This window comes from Callorhinus ursinus, unplaced genomic scaffold (assembly GCF_003265705.2).
Source record: "Callorhinus ursinus isolate GAN/ISIS: 27379988/994484 unplaced genomic scaffold, GSC_fseal_2.0 scaffold22, whole genome shotgun sequence".
NCBI classification, from domain to species: Eukaryota; Metazoa; Chordata; class Mammalia; order Carnivora; family Otariidae; genus Callorhinus; species Callorhinus ursinus.
Window position 1 is genome coordinate 28169224 of NW_027397084.1, and position 25094 is coordinate 28194317.

At 37.0% G+C, this 25094-nt stretch overlaps 1 protein-coding gene across 5 annotated transcripts in view; it reads right to left on the reverse strand.

Moving 5' to 3' along the window:
* The window catches only part of FILIP1 (filamin A interacting protein 1), a 203384-nt gene extending 179327 nt beyond the window's left edge, over positions 1 to 24057 (reverse strand). For 2 of the 5 annotated variants that reach the window (XM_073905235.1, XM_073905232.1), the window contains exon 1: positions 24036 to 24057. In XM_073905235.1, coding sequence (XP_073761336.1) covers positions 24036 to 24056 — 21 coding nt within the window. In that variant the 5' untranslated portion in view covers position 24057. Of the gene's footprint in view, positions 1 to 396; positions 567 to 6420; positions 6896 to 24035 lie in introns of those variants that run through there. The other 3 variants (XM_025890559.2, XM_073905233.1, XM_073905234.1) reach the window with 2 other exon arrangements.
* Between the last annotated feature and the right edge of the window lie 1037 nt (positions 24058 to 25094).

Here is a 25094-nt window from a genome sequence, read left to right on the forward strand (position 1 = left end):
TCATTGATAAGAACACCTGGTATGCTGGGCAATGATCTCCAAAATAAACAGCATATAGAAGGAGAGAATATGTGATCCAAAATTGAGGAGCCCCTGAGGAGTGAATTCTACCAATGCAGCTGGCTTCCTTATGTACCAGAACAAACAACAGGCTGTGATCAAAGCAGTTGGTTTGGTGATGTCCAAACCAGAAGATGATATCTATCAAGACAACATGTGAAAGTTAAGCTTATGTGTGAGGCCCCTCCCTCATCCAAATACCAAGCTGCCCAAGCATGTATCACTTACTAAACAGTTATTGAAACACAAAGAGTCTTGAATATCTCCAGTGTCACATTTCAAGACTTACAGAATAATTAGGAAAAATCTGAGCTGGCAAAAGTCTTCTTGGCTCACCCTGGCAAGCAGACCATCTTTGTTTTCCAGGAGTGTGTGCTGTCGTCACAGTAACTGTGAGGCTCCAAATACAGGCCCAGGCTGTCATTTCCTCATGGACTTAGGCTGCCACACTGAAATAGCATTATGAACTCAGCAATGCCTCTTCCTTTCCTGTTGTGCTGTGGTACCTCAAAAATGAGTTACTTAAGACATAAGTATATTAAAGAGATATAAAAAAAATAAAATCCTTTTATCCCTATTACCATATCACCTATGACTCTTGTGTCTGTGTGTGTGTAAAGATCTTATTTTTACAAAGATCTTTTAGATAAACAAGGCAAGTTGGCAGTAATTTGATTGTCTTAGTGATGTCAACAGTCTACTGTTTTTGATCAAATTATCTTTTGGCTTTAAATCTTCAGCAAATCATTTTTTAAAGAATGCATTTGGCCAACTCTGATGAGTTTATTTCACGGATTTCCCACACCTTTTCCTTACAAAGATAAGCAGCAGATAATTCATTTCTTCAAAGTAACTTGGGAAGATTGCAGTTACAATTGTTGCAAAAGCAAAAAAAAAAAAAAAATACTATTTTGAAGGTTAGACCTATAAGGTCTTTGGTCAGTGAAGCAACAATCATGTTCATCTATGCTTTGGTAAAGGAGGTAGGTGACAGAATTTAAGCAAGAAAACAAAAAGAGAAAAATCCCTGAACCTCAAGGAATCAAAGTCGGATCACTGAGATAAATCCTGCATTTGTTTTAAAATTTTTAATCTGTCTTTCACAGACCTCAGAAACACATAAATCACCCAATATTATGCACGTTGACACCATTTCCCAAAAAGGAAAAACAACACCAACCTTCTTTTGACTTTTCAGTGCTGCTGTGGCTTAAGCAAAGCTCTCAGGGACTGGGGTGCTGGTTAACGTCCTGTTACTTCATTTCTGCTGGGAGTTTCTCAAGTTCTGCAATCAGTTGGTTAGCAGCCAGCAAGAGCTGCTCAATTCATGTTTGACTTTCCTTATTCTAAGTTCTTCCATAACTCCTGCCTTGCCTTGGAAATCAAACTGCTTCAACCATTACCACAGGGAAAGGGGAATTCTGCCTGTAGCCTCTTCCTTTCTCCGATTAGCCAAAGACCAAGAATGACCATTTAAGGAAAAAGAAGAACATAACCCAATATATTTTCCTGAGGTTCCTGTATTTTTGTCCTAAAGCCTTGATAACGTATTCTGTAAAGCCAGGAAAAGTTCTCATTTTTTTTTTTCTTTTCTTCCTTCTTTCTTTCTATAGCAAGGTTTTCATTAGAGAATGACAATTCTAAAACCCAGTTTGCCTTATCTTTTAGAAACGTATCCTTTCAAGTGGGAAAAATAAGGTAAATGGCCAGATTGAAGCCATAACTACCCGGCATAAGGTTGGTTAATGCTAAAGCCACTAAGAAACTTCCCTGTTTATAAGAGTGTTTCAAATATTTTTGTTAAATTAAATATATAGAATGGTAAGTACCCCATAATATACACACACATCTTTATGATATAACAGGGTTTTTTTTTGTTTGTTTGCCTTGGAATATACTTGTCATATGAATAGGATTAAGGACGATGAATAGCAAGAATCCATTTCCATTTGGTTAAGGTTAAAGCTAGCATGAGATGACCTTTTTTGGTCTTTTCATTTTTATCTGTTACTAGGTTAGTAAAACAAAACAAAACATCTAAGGGAAGAAATAAAGAATGTGAATTTAATAGTCTATTTTCTATGGAGGAGGAAGTCTCCATTGCCATACATTACCCAGTGTTGGAGGCTATAAAAAAGACACCCAAGCACTATGTATAAACACACTTTATCTCCAAGTGCAAGTATAGAAACCATAGGACAGTCTATGCTGTGGGTGATTTTTTAGCCTTTTTAGTAATGATTCTGTAAGACAGCAGGCTGCTGAGTGATAAGGGAGGGTTTGAAACATAAATTCCATGCTAAATGATTGGCTGGCGTTCAAACTATGTGTGCTTACAGTACCCAGCAGCAAAGTATGTCCCAAACAAGATTCCACATTTAAACAATACATTCTTCTGCCTTTCCTATGATCTATGAACTTGAGTTCACAGACTATCTGTATCTAAGAATTTTGTGTGCAATGAAGATTAAAATAAACAGAAAACTGCACTTAGGATGTGATAATAAAGCAATAATAGATTAGATTTATTGAAAAGTCTACCAGGCAACTAAGTTTTACTAACTCACTTAATCTTCAAAACCCCTCTATGGGGAAGATAGATCATTCTCATTTTACAGATGAGGAAACTGAGGCATAGAGAGTAATCTGCCCAGGGTCACAGTGAGCTGAGATCTGAATCCAAGCCATCTGGCTTGCCTATGCTGCACACCTGCCTTGCCTCCTCCTTCATACCAACATCCTTGTTGTATTTTCAACTCAGATTTAAGGAAACAAATTTATTATATTAGCATATCTTCCCATTGCTACATATGTTAAAAATAATTAATGTATAAACAAATTTATGCTGCAGTCTTTTAGATGTCATACTTCTAACAAGTTGTTACCAATTTTCTCTCTTAAATCTCTCTGCTGAAATCAATCTCAATCCAAGCTTTCCCCCTCAATTCCCAAGGTGCTACTTTCCTAAAACCCACGTGTGTAGAAAAATAAGTAAAAATATGAACTAAGCGAGCTCTGTAAAATCCTATTTCTTAGGGCACCTGTTTTATGAAGAAATGCTTATCTTCCAAAAAAGAAAAACACAATCAGCATTAGTTTAGAATATGCGTTTTGCCACCAAGTTTCACTTCTAAAAAATAAATTAAAAATATAACCATAGGAAAACCACTGCTAAATGAATATATTGAATATTTCACAAATTTCATTGGGAAAATCCCATAATAATTCTTGCTAAACACATTTAGAAGACTAATTTTAACCTCCTTGGCTATCTTAAAATATAAAGAGAATTTTCTTTCAGTGGACACAGAAAAAAACTGCCTCAAAATCTTAATTCATGTTTTATCTCACACAGTAAGGCTACAGGTTTCATGAGTGATTAAAAATAAATCTGAGAAATGTCTCTATTTTCAAATATCTAGGGAAAAAAAGAAAAAGGGATCACAATACGCTATTTAAATATTTTAATGTTCCAGGACAGATTGTAATCCATGATGACCCACAGATAAAAAGGAGCCATGATTTAAATGAACAATACCAAAGGTAATTACAAATTTAATCTGGTACCAAAAGATGATAAAAGTCATGTGAGTTACAGCATTTAGGTAGGTAGATGCATACACAGGACAAGCAGGTATATAGTATATACACAGTCTTTATATATATAGTTCTTTCTAGTTCATTCTCAAGGTACATCATCTCCACAATCAGGTACATGAGTGTAGTTAGAATTACTTGTAACTTCTCTGTGCACAATAAAACTATGAAGAATTGCCTTGAGAAACTGAGATAAAAAGTTATTAACCACATTTAATAGTTTCTTTTCTTGATTTTATACTTACTTATACTTTCTCGTGTATTCATCATCAGAAATCTAGAGCCAAATAAGTTAATAGAACATCCACAAGGTGTGCATAGGGATAAAAAGCTCTAAAACCAAGTGGTGTTTAGGTCAATGCTTTGCACCTAATTGCTTCATTAAACTGTTCTGAATTTAAAGACACAAACCCTATCCCAAAGTACCTTAATTCTAATAGAGCACCAAACTGTCTAAAAGGAATCACTTCTAAAAGGTAAGGTCAGGGAATCATTGTGAAAGTAAAAGACACTTTAAAGAGTGGACAAGGTCTCTAGGAAAGGGGAGGAAATGTATAACAGGCAGGGGGAATGAAACAGGAAGAGGTATAGCATTGAAATGTGCACTGTGCATGTGTTTGGAGAACGGTCCAAAATCTGAACTATCTGAAGCAGAAGGACACTTGTTGTTGAGCAGGGGGAGCCGAAACTGGAAAAGTTAAGTACGTGCCAGATGATGGAAGGTTTTCAAAATACCCAGCCTAGGTGTTTGGCAGCAACCAGGAGTCCCAGAAGATAACTGAAGAGTAAGAGAAACAAGCAGAGCAATGTTGTAGAAAAATTAACCCCATGGTCATGGGCAAGGTGGTCTGGATGGCAGTGAGGGATAGTAGGGGAGCAGCAGTGTTTCAATCCAGACAGAGGGTGAAGGGAAGAGGCGTTAGTGTGGTAGGAGATATGGTGATGGAATCTAACAATACTTGTGGTGAAGGGGAAAGGGGAGAGGGGAGATTTCAAAATAACACAGACATGTGAACTTGAGCAAACAAGAGAAGAGAATCTACATGGCTCATGGAGGGTTTGATTGTTCATATACCGGAGGGAAGCACATGGTCTAACCTGAGCTATTTTTGATTCTCAGGGGTAAATTTACAGCCATGAAGACAATGCTACTCAGAAATCAATTCATCAGGAAACATGGCTTTCACCCAGGGCCAAATGCTGTACTCAGTTATCTACACACTGTTCCACGGACTCCAAAAGAAATTACATGCCTAGAACTAATGGCAGACTTTGGCCTTACGCATACATTTGTAAGCCAACAATGTGACCCTTCCTGAGATAAAAACAAGAAAAATGTAAAGCATTTAGTTCTGACTTTTCAAAACTTTTTCAAGACAAAGATACTTCATCTCCACTAAAGTACCAGGAGTCTCATTCTCTGATACCAAGGTTACCAAAGTGCATTTTGCACTAAACGTGTGTACATTCACTACATATGATTAGCTTCATTTACTTCATAAACTAATCGTGCAATCAGAATTAGGAAGCACTGTACATACTGAAGTGTATGTATTATTTCCGTTTCCTGCACATTCTATATATAAACTTTAATTTTTCTTAAAATAGAAACATTTTCTGAAAGGGTTGATATATTCTTATTTGTCAACAAACCACCTGTTCAAAACTGGTCTTGGGTAAATTCTTTCTTTAAGTTGATAAAATAGACTCAAATAATTCCCTTTAAAATGTACATCTGTGTCTTCTTTTATATTATCCTTAGATTAGAATATTCATTCAAATTATCGTGTTCATTTAAAGGAACAAACTTATGCAAATCTAGACCAACTATAGACACCAGGTATCAGTAACCATTTTCCTAACATTCAGCCACGACTTTTGTCAGAATCAATGTGAAATCAACCACTCTAATCAATTCTGATAAAAGTGCATGGCAACTCATGGGAGGGGAGATAATATACCAACAAATAAAAGGAAGATTTCCTTCACACTATCGTAAACACTCATATACACAAATATACAACTTTAGAAAGAAGTTTTTTCTAATAGATTCTATTTCAGTTTTAAAAAGCAGCATCTGTTTTATCTATACAGAAGCAATTAGTCAGTTTATTTTTTTCTAAATCACAAAATAACATTCTCCTGAGTAGTTTCTATTCAACAACTGCAAAAGTAGTGATTTAATAGCAGCCGCATTTTGTGCCCAGTCAGAAGCACTTGGGGTGACTATAATGTAACCAGGTCAGAACCAGCACAAGGTGTACCAGTGTAATCAGAGCATCAGGCAAAGGGAGAAGCAGATAGCAGCAAGTCTTAAGTACAGCAATACAAACACCATGCAGGACTTTCCTCTCAGCTACCACACAAGCTCCTCAGCTAGTTTCAGTAAATGAACGTTACTCGCTCCTAGGGAAAAGATCTCTTCCATTGTTTAGCCATCTTAATTGTGAAAGGAGCTGTGAAGTTGTCCTTTGCCATATTTGTTACCTGCTCAAAATGATAACTTGGCAGAAATCTTTTGATGGCTATTAAAACATTGTAACAACCTTTGTGCTTAAAAAGGAATTGGCATAATTGTGAGAGAGATGATGTTACTGATTCTTTCAAAATAATCCACAATGATTATGTTAATTCCTTAAATGTGTTATCACATAGTGGAGACAGTAAGAATCAAAGGAATCCAACAACACAGAATCTGAGAGAACACTCCTCTTATAGAAGCAGAAATTTAAGAGAGTAAATAGCTGTTTATTTTGGTCTTACCTGACGGCAGCTTGTTTAACCAAGGGTATGTCCTTTATGGAGGTAGTTTATCCTTTGAAGAACCCAGTGGCTTGTCCCACAGCCCCAGAGAGACTGGAGTCTTGGAAAACTATCCAGCCCAAAAGAATACAGAGGAAAAAGCTTTTCCCACTTTCTTTCCTAGGACTAGCCAACAGCTGAAGTCATGCAGGAAACTGAGTAGAGGGAAGGGGAAAGCAGCTTCTTCTCCCTGAAATCCCGTTCAGCAGAAATTGGAGGCTGGTGTCTATCTCCCACCCAGACTTTTGTTTAAAAGTTTTTTCAACTGTTGCTAGGTGTTGTTGGGTTCTGAGATTAGGTTTCTCTTCTTCTGCTCCCTTCACAACACTGTCGGAGCAATGACTTTGTTGAGGAGCTGAGCTCGCGCGTGCTATATTTAACCAGTGTTCTCAGCAAGTCAAGCCTGTCAACAGCTGAGAAGTTTGGAGCCGGCTTTACTCAGTTCCTCGGCAGCTGGGTTATCAGTGGATATAGCTCTGCTCACCCTGTAAAAGATTGCAGGGAAACCGGCAGAGCCTTTTAAGGACACAGAGGTAATTATTACTTGAAGCTCTTAAATACAGATTGTGATTTGGGACTTTAAATCTGAAGAAATAGCAGTTGTCTGGAGCAGGGCAATTTACCAATGCAATATTTTTCTCAATTAGGCATTCTCAGATAAATGTTCTTAAATTTAAAACAGCCTTTTAAAAATGTGCCACAACTGTTGGGAAAATTCACAGAAAGAGATCATTCCAGATGGCTTTTTACATTGGTGTGTTACTTTCATACCCTGTCATATCAGACTTGATCAGCTTGTGTACCTGAATGTTATTAAAATCAGGTTAACACAAAGGAATATCTGTAATAGTATGTTTTTGAATGGAGTAAGGATAAGAAGGAAAATCTTAGCATTCTCACTCAGGTCATTCATTCAAAGTAAGAAGTGGAGAACACTCCAGGAAAACCAGGACTTGAAAAACCTCTGGTTGTCAACAGCCTCACCTCATCATTAACCCTCCAGGCTCCAAAACCAGCGAAGAGTCACTTCTACCCTGAGCTGTCACATGAAGACTGTCTCAAGATATTTTATTTGCTTTATTTTATATCATAAAATAATATGAATCTGAAAAGATTAAGACTCATGGGGGAAAAAGTGTGTTTAACTAGTTTTGGGGGCTATCTTATCATATACGTGAAATTAACAGTGAGAGGAACTGAGAGAGATCCCTTTAGCCACAGGTAGAGTAGGAAGGGACACACACACACACACACACACACACACACACACACACACACACACCATTATTAGTTGACACACTAGAATATTGCCCTGATAAAAACGTCACCAAACACCATTATAAAGGTTGACCCCCTTCCCGAGATCAATTTATCAGCCTAAGGATACACTTTTTTTGACATGCAAACTGAAGTTAGACGAAGCAGACATGTAAAGGCATGGATTTAACCTTTTAAGCATTGCATATTTGTGAGAAGGGGCTTATATACTAAATAACCCTAATGTCTCTCTGGGAAAGAGAGGGAGGTGTGTGTGTGTGTGTGTGTGTGTGTGTGTCTTTCTTTTTAAAGAAATGACCCTCACCTCCAAGATTAGCTGACCCCCCACACACCTCAACCCATTAGAAAACATCTCAGTTCTTTCCATCCCAGCGACCACACTAATTGCATTCCTTTCCCCTTAATTTATTTACTACTATTAACATATAAAATTACATTTGTTCAGATTCTTAGTCTTCCTGGGTCTTTGATTTTTTAAAAAACCTTGATTTTTTAAAAAAAGACTTGTATTAAGATGAAAGTGTTCTTATGTGAAATGAATGGACTCATCTAGAACACTAATGGATCTTTTAGAAACAATCTATTCACAGTCCCTAAAAAGTGAGTTCTGATAGGAGGTGGAAGTATGTGACTGGGCGAGGCCATAGTTCAGAATCACCAGGAGAACATTTCAAATATTACAAAGAGCTGGTGTGAGGAGAAATTATTGTTTGGAAAATGCGCACACCCCACACAACATGTCCCACATACAGTAGCACCAGGTTGAGAACCATTTCACTAAAGAGGACTCCAGGAATGTATCATTTCACTCCTACTAAAAGTTCGCTTTATAGATGTCTCCAATCCAAAATTAAGCAGAGAAGCTTGTAGCCCAAGTCAAGATGACTAAGGGGAAATAACCCAGTTTGTCTTTATGAGCCTAGATAATTCCATCAGGAGCATGATAGTTATTTCTTCTCTAACTATCCAGACAATTAGAGTTTTCAGTGGTGGTGGTTTTTTTTTTCTTTAATGAAAACTTAGTCCTCCCACCATTGTTTTCTCTAACACTTGGATTAGCGGTCCTTTGTTACTATTAATTTATTTTAAACAATGTGATGACAAGCAACAGCACACAGAGTATTTTATGTAATTAGATACTGTTGCTACCTTCAAATTATGTTCTTTAATTATACCAAGCATATGTGCTTGTCTAACTCAGTATCCCACAATAATCAGTCTCTCTCTTTCTCCCCCCACCTCTCTCTCTCTCTCCCTCTCTCTCTCTCTCACACGCACACACGCACACACACACACACACATATGCATTCTCTATCCCTCTTTATAAAGTGAATTTATTTTGAAAGCTTTCCCCCTGGGAATGATTATTCAGACAAAAGAATTTCCTACATAATCCACAGAGGAAGTAGTGCCATTAAGAGTTATTAGAAGTTTGTGTTTTGTATACAGTCGACAAGGAACTGATTTTTCAACACATATTGTTAATATATTACTGTTCAGCTGCATCCTTTTCCCACAGTCTTAAGTGTGAGCATTCTGAGAACATCTGATAAACTTAAAACTAAAGCTGAATTTCCCAACTTCAAGAATGAGTCATGATGAAACTTTTTAATAAGAAAATAGGTTAATAATGTCAATGAGAAAAAAGCAAATGAATTAAGTAAGAGTCTTGGCACATTATCTCTACATCCATTTCTAAAACACAAATCTTACCATATTGTTCATTTAAAGAGGCATAGGGTTTTTTAAGTAATAAATTAATCAGTTTGACATTTGCTTCATGATGAAGTTCAGGAGTGAGGGGTCATGAGGGGAATTTCTAAACAAACATCTCTGTTATTGTTTATTGCCTGGATCTGAGACTTGAATATAAGCTCTTGGGTAGTAGAGAATGTTTCCTGTTTGTTCCTTACTGAATAATCAAGCACCACAGTAAGTGTTCAATAAATAGGAATGATTGAATGAGCAAATGAACAATATAAAGATGAAAAAAACTTTAGAGCATGTTATCCAAAACTTACAGAAAATGCTTCTAGGCTTTCTGGACAGAGTTATGTCATTATTACTTGCATCTTACAAGTTTTGGAAAGAAATTCATTGATTGCAAATTAGTTATTTTGAATTTCGTTAAAATTTCAAAGGAAAGTTAATAGATTTTAGGATAATAATAAAAATACTTATGTAACACTTACTATGTGCCAAGCACATTTCTAAAGCCTTAATATATATTCTCATAATAACCCAATGAGAAAGGTATTATTATTATCCCACATTTTACAGGCAAGAAAACTGAGGCATAGAGATATTAAGTAACTTGATCAGGTTACATGCTAATAAGTAGCAGAATCAGATTTGGACTAGAGAGTCTCATTCCAAAAATTTGTGTTCCTGACCACATAACTGCCTCCTTACATTTAATAGTCTCAGTATCTTGTTCTTGACAGTCACTGAGAGTCAAAAGATATAGACTCTGCTATACCTGAATAAATATGCTTCTGACCAAAAAAATACATTTAAAATTCTACAGCTCTGAGGCAGATAGAAAAAAAAATGGCATAACTACATGATCAGCATAGTAAAATAAAAGCTCATTGGAACTGAAGTCCTGTTGAATACCAGAGAAGAGAAAATTGGACTGGAAAGAAGATAATTGCTTTGAGAAAAAAAAAAGTGTCTATTTTTAAGCAAAGGATATGAGCTGTTCAGTATTCTCTCTAAAACAAACAATGCATGATGTTCTATGATGAATGAGTTCAGTGCCTAATGAAATTCTAAAATTACATTCTAAAAATATAATTTTGGTCTATGATTTGATAAGCAATTTTTAAATGTTTACGAGCTACGCATTCACAACCAAAACTTCTCAAAGATGTAACCAACAACAAGAAAAAACATAAGACAATATGGGGGTGGCGGGAGAAATCATTATACATTAACTAATGCTTTGATATCAGAATGATACTGTGTTACAGTTGCTATAGTCAGGTTTTACAATTTGAAAATACTTGCATTTTTTATTAATCTATATATATTTCTATTTAGATCTTACAAAACTTTAAAAAAGGGGTGCCTGGGTGGCTCAGTCGTTAAGCATCTGCCTTCTGCTCAGGTCACGATCCCAGGGTCCTGGGATCGAGGCCCGCATCGGGCTCCCTGCTCCACAGGAAGTCTGCTTCTCCCTCTCCCACTCCCCCTGCTTGTGTTCCCTCTCTCACTGTGTCTCTCTGTCAGATAAATAAATAAAATATTTTTAAAAAATTTTTAAAAGAAATAGTGCTAATACTTTGTAATAACTATACACATTCATAGTAAAATAAGTACTTTGTCCTGTTCACTAGTAAAACATATATTATGTCAAAACATGTATTATGTCATTCATATATTTGTTCATAAAATATTCAATTAAATCATTTCTTTTCCCAACAGCTTCAGAGAAAAGAGAGCCAAGAATAGGTTTTTAGAAAGTTATAAGATAATAATATTTTTCCATTTACTTGAGCAAAGTAAGCATTTACATGCTTAGACATTAAAATCCCTACTGCCCTGCTTGAAATTGGGTAAATAGAACTTAACTCCAAAAGTTATTATAGGATCATATTCTATCAAAATCACACGCATGCTTCTTTGCAATAGAGTCAACTAACATTCTCCTGAGTATATTTCCTTCTTCCTTTCCTATTCCAGAGTCATTCCCCACTCTTGTTCAATGCTCTAATTCTTAGTTGTAATGGATGACTCAATTTTCTATGAGGAGGATGGGACATTTACTCTCTAAGAAATAGACACAGAATTGGGAAACCAGTGATTAGGCACAGAACCATGCAAAATAATGCACTTTTCTCCATGGAGCTTATGGGTGTGTATATGTACACTATATACATAATTACAGTTAACTCTGATAAACAGGCTGCCTTGGAAACACCGTGGTTAAGACCTCTGATTCTGGAGTCAGGCAAAGCTAGTTTGAATTCAGACTCCATTACTTATTACCAGTGGGAACTTAGCAAATTACTTTATTTCACCTAAGACCACTTTACCTCTTCTTCAAGATTAATAAGAGAGTTTAAGACTATTTATAAGCCAAACACTTGAGACTCTGAGTGCTTTCTACAATTGAATGGGTGCATTGTAGTGTACTTAGACAATGGTATGCTATATACAGTAATAAGAACGAACAATCTATAACTGAATGTAACAATACGGATAAATCTCTCAAACAAAATGTTAAATGAAAGAAGCCAGACCCAAAACAGTACACTGACGATTCCATGGACACCAAGTTCAAAAACAAGCAAAAACATTTTTGATTTTGGAAGTCAGAATAGCAGTTATCCTTGAAGGTGGGGACACAACTGGAAAGCGGGCACAAGAAAGGCTTCGGTGGCATTGGTAATACTCTATTTCTTGCTGGTTATGCCAATGTGTTCAATTTGCAAAAATTAATCAAGCTGTATACTTGTGACTTTTTAAATGTATTACTCGGGTATTTTTGTCTGTTATAATCTAATAAAAGTTTTAAAAATTAAAAATAATTTAAAGGTAAGAGTCCTTACCTTCTGAAATATTTACAGGTGAAATAATATAGTGTCTTGGATTTACTTGAAAACGACCCAGTGTCAGGAAAGAAAGAGATGTTGGACAAGAGAATAATGAAACAAGATTGGTCAAAAGTTGACAGCAATTGAAGCTGCGTAATGGGTGATATTTATACTACTCTCCTTACTTTCATACAAATCACTTTTATACCATTTCTTTAAAATAGCGCTTACTATGTTAGTTATTATTTTAATTATGAATATTAATGTAACTGTCACCTTAAAGTATCTATACAAACTGAACTCTTTGAATTCAATCAAGTCTTTACATGGAAAACACATGGAATTCCACTGATGTCATGAGATAATCAAGAAGACAATTGGCTTTATAATATTAACACATACTATTAGCAACTGAGATCAAAAGTTGAGTAAGAAAAAAGGTAAGGAAACTAGAAAGGAAACTATTTGCCTGAAGCAAATTAGTCCTAAACCCACTGGGGGAACAAGCTTCATTCTTGCTTTTATCAACAAAGCTCATTAACATATTGTTCTGCCTATGTGATAATGAAAGGGAAAAATATCAAGAAACAAAGATGTCTAGGCAGCAAAAGCTGTGGGCCAACAACTAACAAATGGTTAGCAACAGGAAATGTCATCACAAGGGTTCAACACTCAGGGTGAAAAGTTCAGGGGGAGAAATGCTCAGAAATACTTGAACTTGGCAACCATTCTACAGCTGAGCAGGCCTTGTGTGCTTAATATTTGTATTCTTCGCTTCTTTCATCTGAAAATGGGTAATCATTCACCTCCTGGGAGAGCTGGAACATTATGGTCAGGGACAGGAAAGTGTTTTGAAATGATGAAATATCTAAAAATTTTGTGTGTTAAAGCTTTCCTTTTGGTCACCTACCTTCAGGACTCTTAGGTAAGTTTAACCATATGATGAAAGGATGAAGAAAGTTCTTTAAAAAGCCTAGTGTTAAACAAGTATAAAAATGAATGCAGAAATGTAGAATTGGAATCATTAGGTAGAGTGAGATAATAAAAAAAAGTGAATGAAAATTACAAAGCAGTAATTTTTTAAAAACAGACCTCTTTAAGGCAATTACAATTTCCTTGTTGATTCTTTAGCCATTAAAAAATAACATCACAGAAGAATATTAAATTATTTAATGAATTGGAAAGAAAATCACTGAAAATTAAGTGAAAACAGCAGGTAACAAAATAGCATTAATGAATTGGCATTATTTCATTGGGGGATAGATAAAAATAGATAGGATATAGGCATTTCCTCACATGCTATGCATACATCTATTTCAATAGAAATACGTAAATACATACATATATGCATATACATATAAATATATATTTATATCTGAAATATATAAACCATAATACTTACAATGGCTACCTTTCCATATGTTTTCTAAATTTTTTTTCTAAATTTTTTAAATTGACATTTTGTTTTTATAGTAGGAAAATAAGATTATTTAAAATCATTTTTCACTGGGGGAGTTGTCCAATATTTTACTGAGGTAGAACCACAAAGACCTGTGTTTGGCATGACTTTCCTTTCTTGTTATTATTCAGGATTTCAGTGAATTTGCCTCAAATGTAACGTAATAATTAAACAAATGAGCACAGTTGAATTTTGTCTGGTGTGAGTCTGGCATTCAGTTTCATTTATTGAATTCCTCTTAATATTTGCTTATAAGAAAAAGAAAAAGGTCATCTTTTCATGATTCTTCAAAATGAACTAGGGTTGCTTTGCTTTCCATGCTTTTTCTACTTTTTCATCCTTACAAATGTCTTAATTCTTCATAACATTACATCATTGAATTTGCTTCTGTAACTTTCTCCTGTGACATTTTCCCTCTGAGCCATAGATTGTGTTTGGGTTCTGCCTGGAAATTCTGCGTGGTGCCAGGAGGAAATATTTTCACCTTTAGGGCTTACCTGAGGAAAGTTTCCAGCCATTGTGTTGTTGTTGACTTTAAGCGATAGGGCAGAGAAAAGAACTTTTTGCACTTCCCCAGCAATATCTGGAATATGACATCACTATCTGAATATGTCTTAGAGTAGAAAGAGCCCTGGGAAAAAGGAGACTTTGCTCTGACCTCAATTAGCGAGACAATTTTTTAAAAATGACTTCATCTCTCCAAGCCTATTTCTTCATTTGTCAAGTAGAGATAATGGAATTTAATCTACACACCCTGCCACCACTCTGGACCCTCCCCCACTCCCACCACCACAGCAGCTACCATCACAGTACATAAGATAATGTGCAGGCAGTGCCACAGGAATGGAGATGGAGCAGGAGAGAAAAGAGAAGGCAACAGCATTCTTGGGGTCCACCGCCATCAATTTTCATTATCTAAAATTATTTTTATTGCTTAAAATTATTAGTTACATAAAATGTCTTAGTTTTGTAAGAATAACATCTTATTCTTACAAAACATAATTTATTGCTTAGATTTTTACACATAATTCTGAACTGTTAAAAACACTCTAAGACATGCAAAAATAGGAAAGCAGGAGTGTTTATTTTCAAAAATGCTAATTAAATTCGTTGTAGCCTTGCTAAAGGGGAAAAAGTTACAGTTCCAATTTTTGCCCATTTACGCCAACAAACAGTATTCTATTTTTTTTTTAAAGATTTTATTTATTTATTTGAGAGAGAGAGAATGAGAGATAGAGAGCACGAGAGGGAAGAGGGTCAGAGGGAGAAGCAGACTCCCCGCTGAGCAGGGAGCCCGATGTGGGACTCGATCCCGGGACTCCAGGATCATGACCTGAGCCGAAGGCAGTCGCTTAACCAACTGAGCCACCCAGGCACCCAACAAACAGTATTCTAATCATCTGGGTCTGTGTGTGCTCAGAAAGTCTGCGATCTGAAACGCAGGTGGATTTCAATGTCCATCGGACTGAAGGCATTTATCAGAAAATGAAGACATGCATTATAGAAGCAATGGACTTAAGCTACACACCAAAACTATAAACCTCCAAATGTTTTCAGATTATAAATAAATAGATGAGAATGAGAGGACAGGCTTTGAGGAGGGGGTGGACAGTAAGTGGCGACAGGAGCACAATTCATCCTAGTGCTTAGTCAGACCTGCAAAACAAGAGGGCTGGTCTTTCTTGAGTTTCCTCAAGAAGGCATAAATCTTATGTTTGCCTTTGTGGGATTCAATCAAAATTCACTATAGAATTTGTGCGATGAATAAACGAGGAGCACTTACTCTGTGTAAGGCACTCTGAAGCAATGGTTCTCAACTGAGACCACTTTTGTCTCCCAGGGGACATTGGGCAATGTCTGGAGACACTTTTGGTTGTCACAACTGAGGATTCTACTGACATCCAGTGGGTAGAGGCCAGGGATGCTGCTAAATATCCTACAATGCACAGGACAGCTGCCCCAAACAAAGAATTATCTGGCCATAGTGTCAATAGTGCCAAGGTTGAAAACCCTGCATGCACCAGAGGATTAAAAAACAGTAACACAGACAAGAACCACCCCCAAGAGCTTACAACAATGAAGATAAGGCAGATACACAGCAAAATGGACAAAGCAAGAAAAGCTATAAGAAATATACAGAGAAAAAATGACTTGTAGCTTCAGAGATCAGGGAAAACTTTGAAAAATAATACTGTAAATATCCATCTTAACATTCCTAAAGTAACTTAATTTAAAGGTGCTATTATTTTTGTAATTCTTTTTTACATCAATAAAGATAAATCAACCACCAAATACTTATAGAAAACATCTTCTCTGTTCTTGAAACTGTATTAAGTTCCCTGGAAGACAAATCTGAGTAAAACAGAGCCACTATTCTCTGGAATTTAGAGTGGAGTTACACCTCCAATTCCACATTAACATTATCAAGATTCATTCCTTCAAACATGTCATGAGTACCAATTATGTACCAAACACCGTGTGACACAAACAGGCAAGATTTCTGCCCTTGTAGAACCGCTATCTGGGGTGTGCTGGGTAGCTCAGACAGTTGGGCGTCTGCCTTCGGCTCAGGTATGATCTCCAGGTCTTGGATTGAGTCCCATGTTGGCTCCCCATTTGGGGAAAAAAAAAAAAAATCAAACCAACAAATACATGATGTCGGTGTATGACATCTGTTTTCAAAAATACTGCACTGTCTAGTCCAAAAATCCTGAAAGCCTCCCCACTACAAAACACCTAGAAATTCTCACTCAGATCTCACAAGCATGCTTTTTGAAATCTAGCTGAACATGCAAGAAGCTATGGAAAACCTCTAAGGGCCAAAAGCAAAGAGGGAACTAAAAACCAGAACAGTGAGGGTCAACTGACAGTGAGGTCCCCGGGGTCTGGGGAGCAGGAGGGCAATTAGTCTCAGAACCACTAGATTTTAGTGACAAGGTAGGTATAGGATATGAAGCCTCAGGTCCCAGAGATTAGGTCCTGGAACAGAGTCCCCTGAATAGAGGTAGGACTCTTGGAGTCAAAAATAGCTTATGCTAAGAATGCATTACCACAAACCAGGTTTTAGTAGGCTTGATGAGCAAAGGTACATTATTCATGTTGTCTGAGAATCCCCAATCCAGGATGTTAATATAAGAAGACCTGGATTGGGGGCGCCTGGGTGGCTCAGATGGTTAAGCATCTGCCTTCGGCTCAGGTCATGATCCCGGGGTCCTGGGATCGAGTCCCGCATCGGGCTCCCTGCTAGGTGGGGAGCCTGCTTCTCCCTCTGCCTCTGCCTCTCTCTCTCTCTCTCTCTCTCTGACTCTCATGAATAAATAAATAAAACATTAAAAAAAAAAGAAGAAAACCTGGATTGGTAATCCCCACAGAATAGCTAACAGTCTATCCACACAGTCCACCCCTTGTGACCAGCTGTGTCTCCTCATAAAGCCCTGGGATTACACCTAGTAAATAAAATTTAGTACATAATCTTTGTTTCGGGTTCTGCCTTGTAGGTAACCAGATCCAAGTTAGGAACTCTTGTAAGAGAAAGCCTATTTGAGGAGCTGCTATTCTAAACTGAGACCTGAAGGATAAGAAGCCTATACAAACTGTAGAGGGGAAAAGTAAGCCAGTAGAGGGAATAGCATGTGCAAAGGCCCTCGTGTAGAACAAGGCCACAGAACCTTCAAGAAACAAAAAAGTAGTGGCAGAGAGAAGTTTGGAGAGCTGCAAAGGAGCCCAGTCAGGTAGAGCAGAGGTCTTAGGCCTGGAACCCATGCACACAGCTATGTGTGTTTTCTTAAGTTAGTTGCCAAAAGTTGAAAATAAGGAGATATCACATAATAATTTCTGGATTTTCAAAAAATTCAAAAGATCTGTCAGCAGTGGGCTTGCACTCTTACCTGGCAACCCTCAGCCGGATCTACCCCCTTGAGACAAGGCCTGTGACCTCATATCTACCACTGTCCCCACCCAGCCTTTTTCATTCATTTATGTTGCTGACTTGGCATCCATATAGCTCATAATTTGGGACTTCATAGGTTATGGTTTAAAAAAAGTTGGATTTTATTCTAAGATCTTTAAGTATTTTAAGCAAGGGAATATTATGATCTGATTTATATATACTCCATTCTCTATAAAACAAAACAAAACAAAACAAAATTGGAGAGAACCAAGAATGAAAAAGAGGGTACAAATGAGGAGACCACTGCAGGAATCTGGGTAAAAGATCACAGTGGTTTGAAATGGAGTGCTAGCAATGGAAATGGAGAGAAGCAAATGGATTTAATGTGTGCTTGGAATCAGAAAACCCAATGTTTGCTGATAAGATTAGATATTAAAGGTGAGAGAGAATAAAAATGACTTGTGCTATATTATAAAGAGCTTGAGCCTTCTATGGTCAACCCCTAAAGGGACATTTCCTGATAATCCTTAGTACATGGAAAACTTGTGCTGTGAAAGGTACAAATAAAAGAAACTCTGATGCCTGTAAGGAGCTTGAATTCTATTAGTAGAGGTAGGATTGATGCAAAGAAATACACTTATAAGTTATGCAACTTATTAGACAGCTGTAACTATTAGAGTAATAATAACAATAGGTAACATTCATTGAGGGTATATTATATACCCAGTACATACATCTCATTTAATACAACCTAGAGTTAAGTATAATTGTCATTTCCATTTTATACACGGAAAAATGTCACTCCTCTGACTTGACTGAGACTGCTCTGAGCTTTCTGACAAGTCTCTTTCAGCTGGAGAGAGGAGAGAGAATTGAACTTTCCTCAAGACTATTTAAAATTTAGCTCCAGGGCACCTGGGTGGCTCAGTCAGTTAAGCGACTGCCTTCAGCTCAGGTCATGATCCTGGAGTCCCGGGATCGAGTCCGGCATCAGGCTCCCTGCTCGGCGAGGAGCCTGCTTCTCCCTCTAACCCTCCCCCCTCTCATGTACTCTCTCTCTCTCTCATTCTCACTCTCTCAACATAAATAAATAAATCTTAAAAATAAATAAATAAATAAATAAAATAAAATTTAGCTCCATTCAGAATTTGAAACTGTCTCTTTAGGTAATGTTTTGACCCCTCTAGAAAAGAAATGCAGATTTCTCAACCTTCCACCACATCCGTGTGTACCAGCACATATGCACATACATACACACCTCTGCTACCCAAGATGGTGTTGGGGTGTGTGGACAAAGAACCGCTGAAGTTCCCCAGTCTTGGGCTTGATGTTGAGGCCCATCTGGTTGCTGCTTGCTCTGCTAGCATTCATAACTAAACTCCTTTTCTGGAATCATCCTTGATCTTTGTCTCTTAGCTGACTAAAAACTCAATAGCATTCCCTAGTTAATGGAGCTCCAGCTCAGCTCTCAGCAGTGCCGTAGAACTTCCCACATCTGTGACATTTCCTACATCCAGCAACCTGGTGCAACAGCCCATCTCCTGCCTCTGCTTCAGAACCACTCCTATCTCAGCAGGAGGCTCCACAGCTAGGCTGACAATAAAAGTTATCCTCCAAATCAAGACAGTTGTGGGAGTGACAAGAAGGTATATTATAACTACAGTGGAACATGGGGTGAATCAGGACAGTCTCAAACTAAGACATAGGGCAGGCCCTAGCTCTCAACCTAGCTGCTTTGCAAGTTCCCCTTCCAGAAGTTTCAACAACTCCTGGGTTGTATTTATGCTACACGGGATGGGGAGAGGTCCAGGAAAGCTAAACTTTGAGGGTTCTCCTAGCCACATTGCACGGTCAAGTTCAGACCATTGAGATTTAGTCCCACGTTAGTCCCAGGCCACAAGGCAATCTCTTTCAGATCCTAAATGGAAATGGCCTCCCACACAGCTATTTAACACATCTGCTCCTCTCCGGGGAAAGCCCAGAGAGGGAAATGGCTCAGATGCCATAGGGGAAGAGGTATCCTTCTCTTCAGTATGGGACAATTTTGTGACTGGAGTTTTCCAGACTTTCCCTTTGCTAACTTAAATCTAAAGCTGAAAGAGACTGAAAACAAAACAAAACAAAAACCAAGAACAAACACCTCTCAACTCCACAAAGCCTTGCTTTCAACGCGATTGTCTTGGTAAAGAAGTATAGTGTCTGCCCTCTTATCCTCTACCTCTAAACCTCAAGACCAAGCTTTAAAAAGTAAAAGACTGTAGGGGCACCTGGGTGGTGCATTCAGTTAAGCCTCTGACTCTTGGTTTTGGCTGAGGTCATGATGTCAGTGCCTTGGGATCGAGCACCGCGTCAGGCTCCACGCTTGGCACCAGTCTGCCTGAGATTCTCTCTCCCTCTCCTTCTTCCCCTCCCACTCGTGCTGTTTCTCTCTCTCTAGAATAAGTGAATACATCTTTGAAAAGGAAAAAGTAAAAGTAAAAGACTGCAAATTAAAACTGATTTAAGGGAGGAGGTAGAAATAAAATGCATTGGTTCAATACTTGGAAAGAAAAAATAACTAACATATCGAAGGCTGTTCATTCTCAGTCTTTTCTGCCTACGGTGAAAGAAGTATTTAATGTCATTCAACATTAAGATTCTTAACACAGACTTGATAAGATGAATAAACAAATACCTTCTATAAGATACTCAGAATGAGTAGATCTTCAGAGGTCAAAGTTCAGCTACTTTTGGATCTTAGATCCTGTTCTGAATACTCTATGGTTTTGTGATTTTTATCTCTGAAAGGCCAAAGAGTATTATGTATCAGGTTTCCACTTAGGGCTTTGCTTACTCATTTAAGTGTCTCAAACCTAAACTGCAAGTCTTAATGTTTTAGAGTGGCATTAAATGGTTTTCCAATATTGATCAGGGATTATTGAGAGGTCCCCAAAGTTTGTGATGTTTCACAAGGGCATTCTAATGGGTTCATTGTTCTATTTATTCTATTCATTGCCAGGCAACGACAACAGTTGCATCTCGTATATGTTGTTACTCTAGTTGATTTTGGATAACCCTAACTTAAAAACATTCTTTATACCAATGTGCAAGTTTCCAAACACAAGCGGAAAATTACACAAATGCTGAGTAATCAGGGTTATGGAAGGACCAAACAAGAAGAGGCCAGGTGGAGTTTGTCTAGAAAGGTTTTATAATGCCTTTATGATTAATAAACCTAAGGAAAACATCTGAAGCTTCTTTGAAATGTTAAGAATGAACTACTGGAGAACAACTGTGCTTCAAAGAGTAGTAAAGTATGTGAGGCAGTATCTCACTAGGGGGATAAAGGAATCCTATACCTCCAATAAATTATATAGAAAGGAGTAGAGGGTTGAGTTTGACAAGTTTAGATGAGTTTCTGTTAACTCGTCAACTCCAGCTACTCCCTTCAAACCCTAAACCCCTGGATATCCAAGGAAACTTCTTAGGAATTTGCACAACTAAATATTCCCAGAAGTGCAGCTCCACATTATATAACCAGAATAAATGGAGCTTAACAAAAGGAAACTCTATGGAAATCTGGATAGTTCTGTAAAATTTCTTTAGATGCTTCATGTGAACGAAAAGGGGCTTATAAAGCCAACTAAAGGAAGAGACAGTCTGCTTTATAAATTATAACATTATCAGTACACACTCACTGAGTATCAGCAGTGAGCAAGTCTTACTCCTAGAAATAAAAAGTTATGTTTGTTCCTTTATGATATTTCATCTAGTTAATGTGATAGATACACAATTAGAATACACACAATTATAATTAGAACAACATAAAATAGGATCAGGGCAAAGAATCCTAAATATCCTCCTCTAATGCAGGAGCTTATAAGGAAGAGAAACTTTTTTGGATGGATGTGAGCAAATCAGAGATGCAGACAGATAAACGAAGAGTACACTGCATCCATGAGGAGGAGCTTAGCCAATTCTCAAATATTCATGATTGTAAGGACATAAATTGTGTAGGTGATTGACTACATTACTGAAAAATTGAGACACTGAAATATACAAATGTACAAAAATATGAGAGAGTAGGAATAGTTCTAGTTAAGTATATGGTTGAGTAAAGAAGAGAGATGTGGTGAAATCTAAGCCTTTGTCATTGGCTTTGTGACTCAAATTCAGTGAAAGATATCAAATAGGTTGGCAGGTTCATGTCCTTTCTCCTTCTGTGATTAGTGAGATTTACAAAAAGCTGAATCAAGCCTAAAATAGATATTATACTACCAAAATCTGACAGATAGTGCTGACTGTCCACCAAAAATCCCCATTCTCCCTTTTCCTATAATAACTGTGTTATAGCTGAGAACTGGTTACCCAGTTAGCTGGTATTTCCCAAACTCCCTTGCTGTTAGATATGGCCTCCTGACTAAGCTCTCTCCATGTGAACAAGAACATGGCATGCCACTTCTGAGTCTGGGCCCAAGACAATGGGCATACATTCCTCCCCATGCTTCCCCCTCCCACTACTGGAACCTAGACATGGCACATTCTAGTTTGACCAAATAAACAAGATTACAGTTGTGGATCATGGAGCAACAAGATAAAAGAAACCTGAATCTCTGAATCTGAGTCCCACAGCTCTATTTCACTGAACTCTGAACTATTACGTGAGAAAGAAACTTTACTCTAGTCTTTAAACCACTATATTTTGGGTTCTCTTTTTTATAGCCACTTAGACTTACACAGACTGTTTCAGAAGAGAAAGTATGTTATGAAGGGAAGGGTATAGTATTCAATGACAATATATTCTAATAGGAGGTAAATTTAATTTCTTTCCATAGCTATCTTTTGCTGAACCCTGGACTAACATTATACTAGTGTAGATGCCATATCGGTGCCCATCCCATACACCTTGGACTTTTCAGCGTGCTCTGGTGAATTCTAACTGCTAGTATCTGTATCCCTGCACCTTGGGGCTCTTCTTCCAGCTCTGTGCAGGTGCAAACTAAAGTGCTAAGGAATTAATATCCTCAGGAGCAACCCTCAACCAATGACCTCCCAGGAGTTGGTATATTAATATCCTAGCTCCCTCACCCCTTGGGTGGAATAATTCTAAGGTGTGTGTTTTTGTGTCAGTTTTCCAGAGTTCCTCTATAGAATTAAGCTCCAGGTACCCTTTGTGGTAGCTGACTTACCCATGTACTCCTTATTGGTTGCCTTCCAGTCACTCAGTCACTTCCTCCACTTCCCTACCACATTCTCTGAACTTCCCAAATAAACTAATTTCACTCAAATCATTGCCTTGGATTCTGCTTCTGAGAAAACACAAATTATGATAGCCAGCTACTTCATATTCACCATCTCAGACAAAACGATTCTCCAACTATAGTCTTTATTATTAGAGAGTATTATGTTATTTTTATGGATGAGGAAATCAAATTTGTGTGAGTTAAGTACCTTGACCAAGCTCAGTGTCAGAACTAGAATTGGTTAGAACCCAAGACTATTTCACTTATAAGTTTTTGCACCTTCCAATATACCAGACTCTACCAGAAGCAGAAGTTTTCTAATTGTCTATTGATGCAAATTTTAGTAGATGATAATATTGGAAGTTTTATGATTGTATAATATATTTCAGGGAAATTAGACAAAATAGATTCTACATTAGTCTATAACATCTTGTGTTAAATAAAACACTTCTGATAACACTTTTTGTTAAACAGACATTTTTTAGCCTGAACAGGAAAAAAAAAAAAAAGTAGTTTTCAGCTACTTGCTAACACAAATTTATTTAGCCCCTTTTAAATTAGTCAAACCCTCGCCAGAGCTACTTCACTTGAATAAATCTGCTTCTTAAAATGGTCTGCATAGATTCTTTCATTTAGGAACCTAGTTCTACTCGCTTCCCTATCCAGACTTGGGTAGAGAATAGGATAGTAGGTGAATACACATCAAGACATAAATAATTCATAAGGCTGAGGGCTCAGGAATTTTTGTATTTGAACAATTAGTCAATCTATGGAATTAATAGAATTTTGGTTTTGGAATTTCAGAAGAGAGTCAACAAGTAAAATTTAGAGATATTTGATGAGACAAAGTTAACCTTCCTATACTTTTCCTAATGCAAGTACTCATAAGACTAATTCCACATGAAGCAGGCTTATAGAGAGGATGGGCAAAAATCTGAAGAAGTAATAGTTTCTTTATCCTGTATTGTATTAGCAACTTAATCTGTGCATTCTTTTAGATTTTAAGTTAATAGTCTGCCAGGAAAAACCCTGCAGAGTTGTCACACATGGGCAATACACCAGATTCCTATAATGTTGTATATTAGCATGGAAGTATTACAAGATCTTAGAGAAAAAAGCTGTTTATTCTTCACCACCACTAGATATAATCTAAACATTACATTCCTGAAAGGATATGCAGTATCACTTACATTCACTCGAGGCAATTGCATTTCTCTCCTGGTCTTAGCTGGACTGTGCAACATGAGCATAAGCTTTGGTTATTTGAGGTAAACAAACTCTGTGGTCACGCCTGCTTCAACTGAAGCTAATGTCAATATGAACAGGCATGGAGGAGAATACTAAAAGCCCAAAAACACTGATTATCTTCAGAAAATGTAATGAGTCAGTTCCTACCCTTATTGATGTCAGATTTTTATAGGGAACATTACATCACATAAAGTCTGAAGAAGAATGGAAGCCAGAATAAACAGAGCTATGCATCAAAAAATTCTTAAGTCTCACAGCAGACACAGTTCAGCTAACATAGTCGTATTCACAGAATTTTTATCCAGACAGACTCTGGCAATAAAATAGAAATATGCACATTGGAACATATTTATCTACCTCATAAAAGTGTACAAAATTTTATATACAAATGTAAATAAAAGGACTTTGCCTGTCTCCAGAAATGTACATGCTTTTCATTTGCCCAATGACTCACACATGAGATTGTATAAAGTTTAATTAAGTAATGAAATGTAGAAACATATATACCAAATGTAATTCGTCTTAAAAGTATTTTTGCCTATTAAACAAATACTTTCAACATTCTACAGCATATCCTCATTTTAAGCTCTCGAGACTTAAATATGGGTTAATTGTTAAATATGATTTCATTGAGTGCCAGTAATGGGATAGTAGTACTATGATTATTCCTGGGTTTTTTTTTAAGTTCTCATTTATTGGTGAAACAAACAAGTATTTACAGGTGGAATCATAAGATCTCTTGGGTTTGCTTTACAATATTTCAAATATTTGCAGGAAAAAAAGTTGGAGGGTATAGATGAAACAACAATGCAGAATGTTGATAAGTATTGAAGTTGGAAAATGAGTATAAATGGGCTCATTGTACTATTTTCTTTTCTCTTATATATGTTTTAAATTTCCATAATGAAACCATAAGACAAGAAAAATATTGCTAACTGAATAAAAATCATGCAGTCTCTATTTAAAAGAGAAAATTAGGAGCATTAACAGTGAGATACATC